The sequence below is a fragment of the Calonectris borealis genome, chromosome 2 (genome assembly GCF_964195595.1).
Source record: "Calonectris borealis chromosome 2, bCalBor7.hap1.2, whole genome shotgun sequence".
NCBI classification, from domain to species: domain Eukaryota; kingdom Metazoa; phylum Chordata; class Aves; order Procellariiformes; family Procellariidae; genus Calonectris; species Calonectris borealis.
In genome coordinates, this window is record NC_134313.1 from 79,811,876 (window position 1) to 79,826,655 (window position 14,780).

Consider the following 14,780-nt stretch of genomic DNA (forward strand, 5'->3'; position numbering starts at 1 on the left):
TAGAGGGTATCTACACCCCTGAAGGGCTGCGGCCCATGGACAAACCACACTGGAGCAGAGATGCACCTGCGGGCACTGCAGCCCATCAGTGTCCCAGGCTGGAGCAGGGACACTGAGGAGAAGGGCAGCAGAAACCATTAAGCACAGAGCAGCAGGAGTGATTAAGCACAAAGTGGCAGAAACGATCACAGATACCATCTCAATTTCCTACACCGCCTGTCGCCTCGTCACAGGGATTTTGATGGACTGAGTATAATCCACAGCAAAAATAAGGAAAATTGAGATTGGGAAGTGTGGAGGATAGATTGTGTAAGTATTTGTCTCAGTGTTTATTTTATTCTTTTTTTTTCAAAACTGCAATCAGCAATGAGAGGCTTATTTTTGTTTGCAATAAATTAATTCAATTAAAATTCCCTGGCTCTAGACTGTTTTGCCCATAATAGAGTCCCAAGCAAATAAAGGTGCCTCCTAGCAGCCTGGAGCTAAGCACCTGGTGGCTCTGAGTACAGAATTGTAAGCAATATCCTTTTCTGGGCATTTCTTACTTATGTGGCCTCCCCTTTCGGCTCTAATTTTTCTCGGTCGCATTTTTAGGATTCTGATTTTCTCTCTGCGTTGCACACACAGTCTTAGTGCCTGTCCTCTTGGGATCTGCTTTCCCTAGGTGACAAGGCACTTTAAAGTCTGGTATTTACCACCACAGTCTTTCTGTGGATCAAGCTTGAGTTTCTTTCTGCATCCTTATATGCATAAATACCTCTGGAACCTACCATAGAAAACACTTTAGAAATTGTACACACAGTAACATGGAAAATGCTGTTTAGGAGTTTTAGAAAATAAAACCAAGATAATTCTGAAAAATTTAACCCTTGCTATGATTTATGCTAAATTTTGTTTTGTGAAGTTAGGCCTAGTAATAAGTGTTCATGAATAGTTTATCATGTATCTGCCGTACAGTAAGTTGTTGGTTTTTCTCCTAATCAGGTTCCTCAAAATAAAGAGAATTGGTTTTCAAACCTCTGTTTTTCCTGTTTATTTTCCAGTGGGAGCAAAGTTTTTAATTTAAAACTTTCTATATTTAGTAGCTAGTGAACATGATCATTAAAGAGCAATGAGGAGATTTCTACAAGATACATATTCTGTGAATAAGCAAGAGAAACTTCCATTCCCGAGATAGAGATATAATGCAAATCGTTCTTGTTCCCTTTTATTTAGACCATTGTAAGGGAGCAAAAGGTCTGCTTATGAATGCAGTAACAGTGTATACCCTCCAGACACCTGCCTGTTCTTTGATTTCTACCTAGGGTGAGTCAGCTTCCCTGTCTTCAAGGCTAGGAAGTGAGCTGCTGAATGAATGGTGACGCTTACTGCTGCTCAGAAAAAAGGTGTTAAAATATACAGCTTCCGTCATTAAAATTTATCATCGCTGTTTCACAAGTAGGAGGACAGATCCTTACTGTAGGTTCACTTTTCATTTAAATTTCTTGAATTAACTTCTGCTTGAATAAACTTCTCCCTCCATTTAAACAGGCTGTTGTATGGGCCAAACCTATGGTTACCTACCTCTACTTTTGACTAATCTAATGCAGAGATTAAGAGTTTTGATTCATTTTTATTGCTGTCTTGCCCTGCTTCTGACCGCTCTGTCTGACCCACTTCGGAGTGTTTATGAGCTCCCGATGGGCATAGTTCGGTGACTGATCCTTGGTTTTGATCCTTCTTCTGTGTGGTGACTAACATTTGATCACACAAATGTGTGGTATCTGTATGGTGTCTGATAAAATATTGGAAAATTACCAGTGAAATACTGAAAGAAATCCATTCGTGCATGCTTAGTTGGTATTCTGTAAGCAGACGGCTAAAACATCAGCAGGCAAAGTCTGAGGTAAAAAAAAACAGTTTCACACTAACTAGAAGAGCATGGAGGAGCTATGCTGTCAATGTGCTTCAGACATGATCCTCTAACTTAAGTGCAATGCTGTGCCCTAGAAATGCTTTTGGGTTTACTTTGGATTTGATTTCAACCACAAGGTTTGACTCTAGACTGGGCAGCTGAACAGGAAACCTCTGTCTTTGGGGGAAAGGGCTGCATAGATAGATACTTTCAAGCGGTACTCTCAAATAACTAACCTGACATGTCCCACGGATGGTTTGGAAGAAGGGAAAGACATGAAGAGAGAGCTGTGTACAGTTTTGTTCATTTCTAGTGAAAAAATAACATAAAACTCTTCTCATCAAAATGGGAAATGAGATGTACTGGAGTTAGAGGGTTCAGTGTTTAAAAGAATCATATTGAGCAAATGCCAGCATTGTAATACTTCACCATTACTAAAGGCTGATATAGTAATAACCGTGTTAATGTCATCAAACAGATTCTTTGCAAAATGCCGCTTCTGGCTATTCAGCTGTGGTCTTGAGATATATAAAACTTAAAGCAAGAGTTAGCAGGATCAGACTAAAGCAAACCTTGAAATTGTGTCAATTAATTAAGCTCTGGCTGTGTATGTCGTTATGTTCTGTTTTTACTCTACTGTTTTGCTGTTTGATGACTCGGCTCTTGAACAGCCGCAAGATAGGCACGTATTCTGAAGGTGTAGTGAACTTCATTTGCAAAATTAGTCATAGACAGCCTGCATATGCAAACTGTAATCTATGTATAAACATTAAGCATCCCCTAAGTTCCTTGAAGGAATTTATCTTTGACAAATATGTGGTGAGCCTGTGCATTTAAATGAGCTTTCAGACCCATACACTGAAACTGTTGCAGCGAAGCGGTGCTTTCAGGTAGCTTTAGTGTTATTTGGAAAGGAAGGTGACCAGCTGGATGTTAACTGTGTATTGGCAAAGTTATTCGGCAGCAAATGAGCTGGGCACACTGAGGGTGCAGAATGGTGCGTATTTAGCCTGAAAACCAATACGTGTATTTCTATGGAAAGCCTGGGTCGGTTGTACCATTCTTGCTAAGTGAGCAAGTCATGCCACAGATGTTTTGCCATTACAAAATGATTTGAAGACACCTTGCCTCCTCCTGGAGGCTTGGCTGGAGCTCAGCGCCAGCCTAGGGAGGGCAGCCCCTCTCCCCTGGGCAGAGGCTCCCGGGCAGCGCCGCGGGGGGCAGATCCCCGTCTGGCCTCTCCGGTGGGAGCTGCTTTTCAGCTGCAGCTCTGCCGCTCGGCCTGGCCTCAGCTACAGGTCCCGTGAAACCGCCGCCATGTCTGTGCCTGGCCACAGGCCCCTTGGTCCGGCCCCAGTCCCCGACCTGCAACTGACTTCCCGGGCCTCCCTGGGCCTCACCCTGGCCCTGGCCCAGTCCCGGCTCCCCCGTGGACATGTCTTATCACCGTGGGCTGGGCTGGTGACCTGGGCCCTTGGCGGCCATCCCGGGCTTGCCCCACTTGCCTGGCCCTGGGGCTGGGCCCTGCCCCGCTGGCAGCCCCCACTTGGGGCTCCCTTTCTCGCTGGAGAAGCCACCTCACGCTGCTCGCGGACATCTACAGCTTGTCTTCTGCAAAATATCTTCATGAGGGAGTTCATGTCCCGTGGCTGGTGAAGCAGCAAGGACTGAGAGCATGGTGCTCTCATTCTGCTTGTGTGTATTGATTTTCTGGTTTTGGTATCGGCTCCTGGCATTGCCAGCCTTGAAATGTCACCTACAGGATCATGAAGATAAAGAGTCTTATGGTGCTGTGCTTGGGGGATTTGAAAAAACTCATTTTCCACAGGGAAAAAAAAAAAAACACAGCATAGATGAATGTTGCTAGCAATGGGGAGCCCTTTAGGAGGCTGTTAACGAACAGACGAAAGTTCATAATTCTGTCATCAGAAAATACGTCAGCTGTGGTGTAAAGCCTGTACTAGCCACGAGTGAAAGCAAAAGCATCAATTAAATATGTAAAAAAGAGGTTCAATATGACAAAAGTTGTGATAAGTAGACTTCTAGATGTCAGGAAAAATTCTTGCCTGTTTTTGTCAAGGCCGATGACAGCACTTTGGAAGTATTCCAGGGAAAAAGCCATCCTAACAAAGGAAGGGGCTGCGACTAGATAGGAAGAGTATAAACAATCAGTATGAAATAAAAGATGTTGCTATGATGGTTTTGTATTTGGAAAGAAATAGAGTGATGTACTCAACAACTTTGTAGGAAATCGAGTCATATGAAAATGTTTTTCAGTTTTTAATGGGAAACAGGTGTGGGTTAAGTAACTTTCCAACAGCAGTAGATTTCAGTAAGATGTTTGATGCAATGATGCTGGTGATCCTTATTAAAAGTTCTGACACCGCTCCCCATCAAAAGGGCACAGTCTAATGGATTTTGAGTGAGATAACTGGAAATTGTCAGTGGAGATGTTCAATGAATTGACATGTGTGTTGTGTTCTGCAAGAACCAGTTCTCATCCTTTATGCTTATTTTTTATTAATGATCTAGGAGATATGTGAAGACAATCACAGACAGTCATTTTTAAAGAAAAGCCAAATATTGGTTTGATAGTAAATACAGTAATACAGAATACTTTATAAACTATATTCATCAAGACAAGGTACACCTTTATAATAACTGTCTGGAAAGTCATAATTCTAAAAGCAAACAGTATGGGTCATAGCTAGAAAACTGGAAGGCTGCAACTTTGAAATATTTTGGAGACATAGCAGGCACGGAACTCCTGAGATGTTACAGCAGAAAGTTGTGCAGTGTAAATTATGGACATATTGAGGGGAATAGGGCAGGATGGTATGTGTGTGTATGTCTTTGTTTACTGGAGCACAATGTTAGGATTTGTGTCAAACGAACTTTCAAAAAATGTTTGAAGGTTGTTGAGGGTTTAGAGAACAGAGTGTAGAAAATACTTAAGAGCAGGAGATTTATGGAGCTAAGTCTGTTTACCTGATCAAAAAGAAAATTAAGTTGTCTGATCAGTGTTTAACTTTACAGAGAAAAGAGTGTGGACATTAATCTTGAGCTGAGAAAGATATAACAGGACCAAGACTTCAAAGTAAGAAATACAGAACACATTTTTAACAGTTTTTAACAGTTCAGTTGATTAACCACTAGAACAAACAGCTAAGGAGTTGATGAATTCTCCATCTCTTGATGTCTCTGTAATCAAGATTGAATACCTTTCTTGGTGTGTATGAGTAAAATGCAATTTATTGGTCTCAGTACAAGTAATAAGGTTGGTGGAGGTTACTAACATAGGCTAAATTGAAGGGGATAATAGCGCCTAATTTTTAAAAACCATGTCCCCTCCCAGTTAGGAGTCCAAGTTAAATTTAAGAAAAAACTATTTACAGCTGTTTATCCTAGTAGGTGTATTTAAGAGGATGTGCATCAGATCTGGGTAAACAGTACCATAATTTGCCAAACAAGTACCTTGTTGATCACCATCTCTATCAGCCACATGGCTGATTCATCATTGCGTGATCAGGAATCACAAGATTCCTTTCTTGTAGGTTATTTCTTGGTACATTTCAAGGGCAGCTGAAAATTTTATTTTATCCATGTTTATTTGTAAACTTTGTGAAGCTGGATGCATGTATAGGCTAATTGCTTCTAGAGCTCTTACTGCTGACTTATTGACCTGATTTGTAAAACTTGCTAAATAGATGATTAGACATATGCCACAGGAATCTGAAAACAAAGCCCAGCCCACAGAAAAGTAGAATTCAATATTCAGTGCCCTAGATGACATGGTAAGGGACAAAAATATCCCTATATGGGATTATAGGGACAAAAATGTCCCTATATCACTTCATTGACCTACATACATGTAGTTTTTCTGCAGACTTCTTCAACATCAGAAGCTCAACAAGAAAGATGGACATTTCTTCCAGTAAGACCAAAATTTGGACCTGCAGTTCCCTCCATAGACAATGGGGTTCCGGGGGGGGGGGGGGGGGCGGAGAGAGAGAGAGAGAGACTTGCCCCCTACAGGAGTCTGGTATTAGATTCTGTGAATTGCCTTGAAGGACAGTTTCTCTCCATTGAGAGTCAGGCACTAAGCTAATTTTAATGTAGTGAGCCCTATCAAATACCTTTGTTTCTCCTTGATGACATTCTATTGTCTATATTATTCAAGAGATCAGGCTAGATGGAAGAATATTTGGCCTTTAAATCTATAAATTCTTAGAATTATTTGTGCTTCGGTAAAGAGAAGAGTTGATAGTCATGTAACCTTGTACAAATGAGTGAATCAGAATTGGTAGTTTACATAACAAAACAGGAATGAGCAAATAAATAAAGCATTATTGCCTCAAGCCAAGAAGAGTTTGATTTGTGAAATATGCACTTAAGAAAATGTACTGTACCGAGTATTTGAGGCTTACTACATAACAACAGCATGACCTCCATCGTGCAAGATACTGCAAATGCAATTGCCACCTTGCAAAAACCAACGCAGTCCAATGATCTTTAACTGAGATACGCTAACTTACTCTAGCTAAACAAACATCCTTTATCAAGCTTTAGGGGAGTGATGAGTAACTGGCAATGACTGCTAAAGTCATGTGTATAATTTAGGGAAAACTCTGACAAGGAAATCAACTTGGATGTGAGAGTTTGAGAGGGCAGGAACTCAAGAAACAGTTTGACACATACGACTGAAAATCCTCAGTTAGAGAATCCAGGGAGAATGACTACTTGCTAGCCATCTTCTGGGATCCAGATAGACATGTTCTGAGAAGAGAGGAGTACATTATAATGTTGTATTCAGTATGGCTTGTGTGCTCTGTCTTTCAGCCCTAGGACTTAAAGATCTCAGCTACAAGTGATCTGAGTGTGAGGGGAAAGCATAGCCCCAGAGAACACGAACAGTCAGGAAACAGTTAGTCTTGTGTGCATGAATCACATACACCGGCTGTAAGGTCATGTTGGTAATATTTCAAGGAAAGACATTTGTGAGGTGATTTTGATTATTGCCATAGCACCGCAGCTTCTCTTTCACCAGAAGTGGGTACTGTTATTTTTAGTCTGAAGACTTTTTAAATTCTGCATCTTGACCTGCATTGAGAATTACTTTGTTTTTTTTTCTTACAGACTGTAGCTCTGAGAGTGGCTTCTCTGTCTACTACAAATAGACAAGTGTTTTGTCTCAAAGTCAGTGCCTTGTGTGTCATTTCACCTAGGTTTTGATGTGTAGATTTTCTATCTTTTTGAGACAATAGTACAGAATGTATTATCAAATAAAAAGCCATCATAAGCAGCAGTCTTGATTTGTTATGTTCCTCACACCGTTACAGTCTGCAGAAATTTCACTGCAAACATCAGGCACTACAATCTGATTAGTAATTGGTTTTGATCCTTCCACTATGCTCTTTTTAGTCACCAGAGATGACAAAACATGAAGGAAGAGGTGTTCTTAAATGCTTTGCATTTCTTAGGATCTTTTAGCAGAAAGAGAGGGAACAATCTATTTGTAACCATTTTGTATTTGGCTACTGACCAGCCTAGCCACGGTCTTCATAAATAGTTGAGATTCAACTTCTTTCACAGTTGTCTTTTAGTGAAAGAAACCAAAATTAACAATCTGCGTGAAATGTAATATGTGACTTGATAGCACATTATCACACAAGTGGTAGCTTCAGGATTGAAACGTGAGCACCTGCGTGATGGAGAGGGTGGCTGAAGCGTTTAGGTGTAGCTGGGCATGGCAGGATATTTTGCAGTGTGCTTCACCAATTGCAGTTCTCTAAAACCACCTTTGGTCGTAACCTTCTCTTTTGTACAGTGGAAATGGAGGAAGGAAAACATTCTTTGGAGCGAAGTTCTGGTATGGTGACAGCTTCACCAGGACGTTTAAGCAGAATGGGATAGTGGTCTGGCCTGGAGATAAAAAGGAGGGGAAACGTCCTGTCTCTCCTGCTGTTCTCTACAAAATAAAGGCATTCTGGTTTCCCTTTCCTTTTATGATTCTTTAGCTTGTAGTTGACTTTACGCTGCTTCCTACGAAAAATTTTTCTATTGCTTTTTCTATTGCTTTCTTAAAAACTTTTGTTGCTTTTCTCTTTGACCTTTTGCCAGCCTCTCTGGGTTTCAAAGACATAAGCAGTAACCTGGACGTTGAGTGTCTGCCTCACTGCGTGTCTGGAATCGTAATGGAATCATAGGAAGATAGTGAGCTAGCTGGCATTTAGTAGCCATTGTACAACAGGAGCACAGTGATTGGAGCTAAGAGCACTCACATCTTTGTTAACTATTTAATGATAATTATTAACAAGTGCTGACCTGTCCTGTACATCACAAAACAGCAATTTTTTGTTAAAGAGCAACTTGCAAGGGTAAGCTTTCGTTATGGAAAAAAATCCATTGGTTTTTCAGGCATTCTTTGTAAGTTAGAAAAATAGCTCCACCAAGGACCAGTGGACTACATTAGAAATGAAAATACATCAGCCTCTTGGATGTGTACTTGCTAAAATGCCTAAACATATTAAATTAATCTTGCATTTAAGAAATAAAGCCACTTTATGGGGCTTTACCTTAAGTATGCTTTACTTATGCTTTACCTTGAACGTTTATGGTATGCTTTACCTTGAACGTTTATTTCATAACTCATCTTACTGTTTATGTGATATGCCTTAGCATGCAAAATAAAGAGCAGTCCAGACATATGTGAATCAAAATTATGTTTAGATCTCACTAAAGTGAAAAAAAAAAGAAAATTATTAGTTAAATATTACTTAGCAAAAAAGCAAGATTCTGTCTTGATTCTTTGAAATAGACTTTTTTTACAAAGTGCATGCAGAATCAGTTTCGTAGGGACTCATGTAAGTTAATGCTATGCTTACAGGTACACAAATGCTATGGGGAATGGGAAGTCTTCATTATACATTACAGAGATAGATAGCCGAGGTAGCTGCAAATATCAGAAAGTCTATAGCCCTGTTATTGCCATGCTCTACTCAAGGTCATTAGACCTGAACAGGAATAATTATCCCAGGCAGAGCATTGGATTAATGGTTACACTTCTTCTGGTACCTTCATGAATAGAACTGCAAACTCTGCAAAAATGCATATTGTGAACCGAAGGGAATGCATCACTGTGAGTAACACCTGCAGACCGTGCACGTTTTGAGGTCATCATTTTTTCTGTTTCTCTCTCTGACTCTGTCATGGGCTTTTACAGCTGCCTTCCCCCTCCTCACTGGTTCAGGGTTCTGTTTTTTGTGCTTAGCCAGAATTAACCTCTCCCCTCTGCCTACAAGAAAATGGGAAATTCTTGTTCAGTTTTGAGGTGGAGTATGATCAAAGCAGGAAGGGGTTTTTTGCAGAGTTCTAGCTATTTCCTTGTGGATTCAGTTTTCCAGAGAAGTAGGAACTCAGTGAAAAGCAAATGGGCAAAAAAAATGGGCAAAATGGGCAAAATTAAAATGTACGATGTAAGAGAGCTTCACAAGAAGACCATGAGTATAATACCAACACAAGATAAGGAAAAATATGTAAGTTTTTTTTTAAAATTTTCAATTTCCTTTTAGTTAATATTTTCAAAAAACTTTAGTTTGTCAAATGCCATATTAAAGTAAGGGGGGAGTATGTATCAAAATAGTCTGCAAAAGTCCAACATTTTCAATATGTTGTGTCCTGATTTTATCTTTTCATTTTCAGTCTAACAACTGCTAAAACTATGACTAAACATTTAAAATACATTAAAAAAATTATTTAGTCTACTCTTGCCTGAATTGGACTGCATTTCCCTGAAGTCCTTGAAGCTCTTTCTTTATTTGCTAATCTGTGTTTCCTGCATCCTACTCAGATACAGAATAAATTACTGTACATAACTTCTTCAGATATTAAGTTTAGCTTACGCGTTTTCTAATATGCACAAAACCTTGAAGAAGTTAGATACTTGGAAATGTGTGTATATCTCTGTCAAGTTCTTCAAGGAACTGATTAATTTTGGAGGCCATACCAGGCAAATGCCTGAGTGCAAGCCTCATAAAACTATCTAGGGTATTGACAATAGCGTATGCCTTGCACAGTATTGCTTCCACGCTAATTTCGTTCTCCTTAAAGAAATTGTGGACATTTCCTTTTAAATTTTAGGAGCGTCTTCTACTTTCTTTACTGCCTGCTCACATTGCCATGGAAATGAAAGCAGAGATCATTCAGAGGTTACAAGGTCCCAAGGCAGGCCAGCTGGAAAACACCAACAACTTCCACAATTTGTATGTCAAAAGGCACACCAATGTAAGGTATTGTACTATAATAAAATGTATCAACAATGTTCAGAAAAATTTTGAGAAGAAAGTGTTAAGAGACCAATTAAGAAAATAATTGTTTTAATATGTTTTTTCAACAACTTAATGTTTAGTATCTGTTAATTTGATCAAATGCTAACAATTCTGTGTTCTAGAAGAGCAACAAAGGTGATAATACAAAGGGGTTGTTTAGAAAAAGCCACACATTAACAGGCTTTCTTCATAATATCTTAATTTTTCAGGTTAAAGTACCGTGTATACTAGTCAAAATTGTAATTCGTGTCAGTTATATTATTCTGAATTTGTAATTTTCTTAACTGGAGCAATCTCTCAGATTTTATGTGATGTAAATGGAGGCAGTTGTATTTTGTTGTACATAGAGGCATATGTATTTTACACAGTACCTGAGATAAAATATTCTGCTGACAAATACAATTATTTATTAATTATAAATTTCTATTAGAAAAATAATTCACTATTTATTTCAAATATTCTTTCACTTTTACAAGTTGTTTTTCCTGTTTTTTTTGATTGGACAAGTTAATTTGAATGACATTCTTAGAAATTACATTTTTAAAGCAAGCATTGCAGGACTTTTGAGGAAGTTCATTTTCACTTGTGAGCACAAATATTTTTTCCTTAGCCTGATTCTATGAATTGGTCAAGTTTTCTTGGTGAATAGAAACATAGTGTATGGTTTGAATATCTTAGCAATCCTCAAGCTTTAATTTAATAGTCTGAGTAACAAGTGAAAAAAGACTTCCATGCTGCTTATCATTGACAGGTAAATCTAGACAGAAAATGTCTATAACGATAAAAAGTTATTAAACAATTTCTGATAACAAACATGTTTATTGAAATAATTGCCATTATTATATTGCCAATTTGTGAGTAGGAAAAAAGCTTCTATTTTTTGAATACACTGTAACAAATATAGGTATAGAATGTCTATAAATACTTATAAATATAGGTATACCTGTAAAGGTACTACCTGTGAAGGTAATACCTATAAAGGTAAAATAGATATATATTACATATAAACATAACGCCTGTAAAGGTAAATGTAGGTTTACTTATAAATATAGTTATATTTATTGCTCTACATTTAGCAGTGGCTATTTTGCATACAGGCATACCTCTGTGAAGTCCAGAATGCCTACTTTCAGGTGTTGGTTTTGATTGATAAATCTGAGTTCTGCAGAAGGAAACTGTGAGCAAGTTTCTGTTCATTTCTGTTGTAGCATCTTGTATGCTGATATCGTGGGATTCACTCGCCTGGCTAGTGACTGCTCGCCAGGGGAATTGGTGCACATGCTAAACGAGCTGTTTGGCAAATTTGATCAGATTGCAAAGGTGGGTTTCTACTGGGCTGCTACAGTTAGTTTAAATAAGTAAGTCATCTTTAAAATATTTTTTCTTCTTGCGGACTCTTCTACCTACAGACAGCATTTCTGAGGCTTTGGCAGGAAGATTAGACTTGAAACGTGAAGAAAAAATCTGGCTCTGGTCTGAGTGTAACGGTGTGTTTCTGCCAGTGTGACAATCTGTGAAACCCAAGATAGCTCTCTCTAATAGGACCAATAGAGACAGCTCATGGAGCCCTATAAAGCTTAATGGAAGGTGAACAGCTCTTTAAATAGATATTTTACAGTAACAAGGATTAAGAAACTCAAGACAGAAAACTGATACGGTCAGTTTTCTGATCTCTGGAAAGGCATTTAAGAGACTGGAGGACAAAGGGAGACAACATTGAGTGAAGCAATTTTAATTACTGACCACAGCCTCTTGATTACTCAAGAAAAAATTCAAATATAATCAGCAGATTTTCTTCTGTTTATTTAGGTGCCATTTTTATAAAAATTGCATCAAACCTCATGCTATGTGGTTTGGTGAAATCAGAAACACTAAAACAGATAAAAATTTTTGGTGGTTTTTATTAGTTCAAGAACTGTTGTCTAGTATTGGTTAAAAAAACCTAAAATCTTTGTATTGCCTTAGAGTACAAAAGGTAGAAATAAGATTATGATTGCTAGTTTCAGGAAGTAAATGTGAAAGGCTAGGTCTTTTGATTTCATATCTCAATCAAAAAGACTTTATTTAGATTGAGTACATGATACTTTGGCTCAGTTCTTTAAGCAAAGGTGTGAACAACACTGCAGATACATGTTTTGCAGTGAACTTACTTCCTGATTTTGCCCATTAAGAACCACAACAGATGGAGGAATCATCCATACAAAACTCTCTGACAGCACTTCTTTTTTAGCAAGCCAAATCCTTCTCTACTGAAACAAGCTTAAGCAGAACAATTTTGCTAATATCTTTTAAGTCAGTCTTTGTAACAGTAACCCTTCATTTATGTAATTCAAGTTGAAAGTGACCATCTCACCTTGCTTTTTGCTCCAGGAAAATGAATGTATGAGAATTAAAATCCTAGGTGACTGCTATTACTGTGTTTCCGGACTACCTATATCTCTTCAAAATCATGCCAAGAATTGTGTGAAAATGGGACTGGACATGTGTGAAGCTATTAAGTAAGTGCCGAACTTTTTGTTAAATATTCAACAATAAAAATTCTGTCTCTTTTCTATCTGTAGCTGTGCTGCTGGTTGAAACATTCAGACCTGCAATAGTTGGTGTGTTTCACTGCAAGGTCCAGCATGGTTACCTTGATCTCAGCCTCAGCAAAGAAATGTTTTAAGATGTTGGATTGTGCCAGGCTATCTCGTCACTACACTATAAAGATGATTAAGGGCCTGCAGTATTGCTCATATGAGGAAAGGCTGAGAGAGCTGGGACTGTTCAACCTGGAGAAGAGAAAGCTGAGGGGGAAAAATCTCATCAATGCATTTAAGTACCTGAAGGGAGAGTGCAAAGAAGGTGGAGTCAGGCCCTTTTCGGTGGTGCCCAGTGACAGGACAAGAGATGATGGGCACAAACTGAAACACAGAATGTTCCCTCTGAACATCAGGAAACACTTTTTTCACTGTGAGGGTGACTGAGCACTGGCACAGGTTGCCCAGGGAGGTTGTGGAGTTTCCAGCCTTGGAGATACTCAAAATCCAACTGGTACGGCCCTAAGGAACCTGCTCTATCTGGCCCTGTTTTGAGCAGGAGTTGGACTAGACAATCTCCAGAGGTCCCTTCTGACCTCCACTATTCTGTGATTCTGTGATTATGAGATGGTAAATATCCCAATAGACATCACTTAGGACTTGGGAGGCTTTGCTTTTTGCAGAGGCATGATGCTGCCACCCACCTGTTAGTCAAACAGCTCTGTGAGAGGCCAGAGCTCCTGGCTCCTGATGAGTTTGGAGTTTGGTGGTCAGGAGCAGTTGCCCCTCCACAATTAAGATGCCTCAAGCCCTGCACCTGTGGAGTGATACTGAGCGTGTCTACCAAAGACATTTCGGCTTACAGATTCCTAGGCTGAGAGGCCTACTTCCTATGTTGATAAATAAGCAATAGAATATGCCTGTCTTACGAGACCCCAGCTTTAGGTTTAGTTTCAACTTTTCCATAATTAATTTTTTAGATGAGGACTTTCTAAAAAGTTTTGTCAGTTAACACGTTAAGACACCATTGAGAATTCTGTGCTTATCAGCAGTATTTTGGATTTGTGAGTTACTGTATTTGTCCCTTACTTCTTTCCCTTAATCATTGTTCTTGTTCTGTCTTTGAAACAGAAAACAGAACAAGGTATTTGAGAATCCTAATGTGATTGCTTTTGAAATAGCGGTTGTAACTTACTTCAAGTAACTCAAGTAATAACAGGAGGCTTGATGTGATTGTGAAAGAGGAAAAAGAAATATGGTTGTTTCCGATGGGTTAACGCTTGTAAGGCATCTGAGGATAAAACTAAAGGCATACTTGAGAAATCCTCTAGCTTATTACTGAAGAGTAGATTGGGAATGGTTTATAGGCAACTGTAGCAGTTCTGAAGACGATGGGACTTCAAAGAAGTCTTGCGAAAGGGCAGCTTTACTCTCCCTCATCTCTTCACCTGACTGCTATCCGAACTCTCAGTGCAGAGTAGAATAACTCTTTTGTAAGCTACCTGCCCTGGATGAGTTTTGCCACCAAAGCTGGACACATTTCAGTATAAGGGTACTTAAACCTAGTTTGGATGTCTGCACATCATGCTGAAGGGTCTTAAACCTGCCTATCCAGAAACTTCAGCTCAGTATTGTAGTTTATTTGTTAAGCAAGTGTCTGATTCTGTTAGCTTATTTAGAAAACATTTTGTGAGGAAAGGACAATTCAAAAACCTTCCACTTCTTTTTTTTTAACCAAATTCAGATAATTCATTGTCTGTAATTCATACCTGAAGTTCTTTCTAGCTTTTAGGAGTTAAAATAGTGTAAATGGTTACTTATAGCAGTTGTCGTTAATGGCACAAATATCTTTTCTGTAGGAAAGCTAAGTTTCCTTTGACTAAAATTACAGTATATCTACGTGAGCTACACTTTGCAAAAATATATATCACGTGGAGGTCTGGATATTTGGTAGTCACCTGTGTGATTTGTTTTTTTAAACAACTGGATTTTGGTTTTAAAACTTGGTATGCTCTTCTGTAAGTTTGGGTTCCAATTTTG

At 38.9% G+C, this 14,780-nt stretch overlaps 1 protein-coding gene across 1 annotated transcript in view; it reads left to right on the forward strand.

The window, feature by feature from the left end:
* ADCY2 (adenylate cyclase 2) overlaps positions 1–14,780 on the forward strand; it is a 230,160-nt gene that overhangs the window by 139,315 nt on the left and 76,065 nt on the right. The window contains exons 5-7 of the mRNA XM_075142429.1: positions 10,034–10,182; positions 11,430–11,541; positions 12,592–12,719. Of these exons, the coding sequence (XP_074998530.1) occupies positions 10,034–10,182; positions 11,430–11,541; positions 12,592–12,719 (389 nt within the window). The remainder of the gene's footprint in view (positions 1–10,033; positions 10,183–11,429; positions 11,542–12,591; positions 12,720–14,780) is intronic.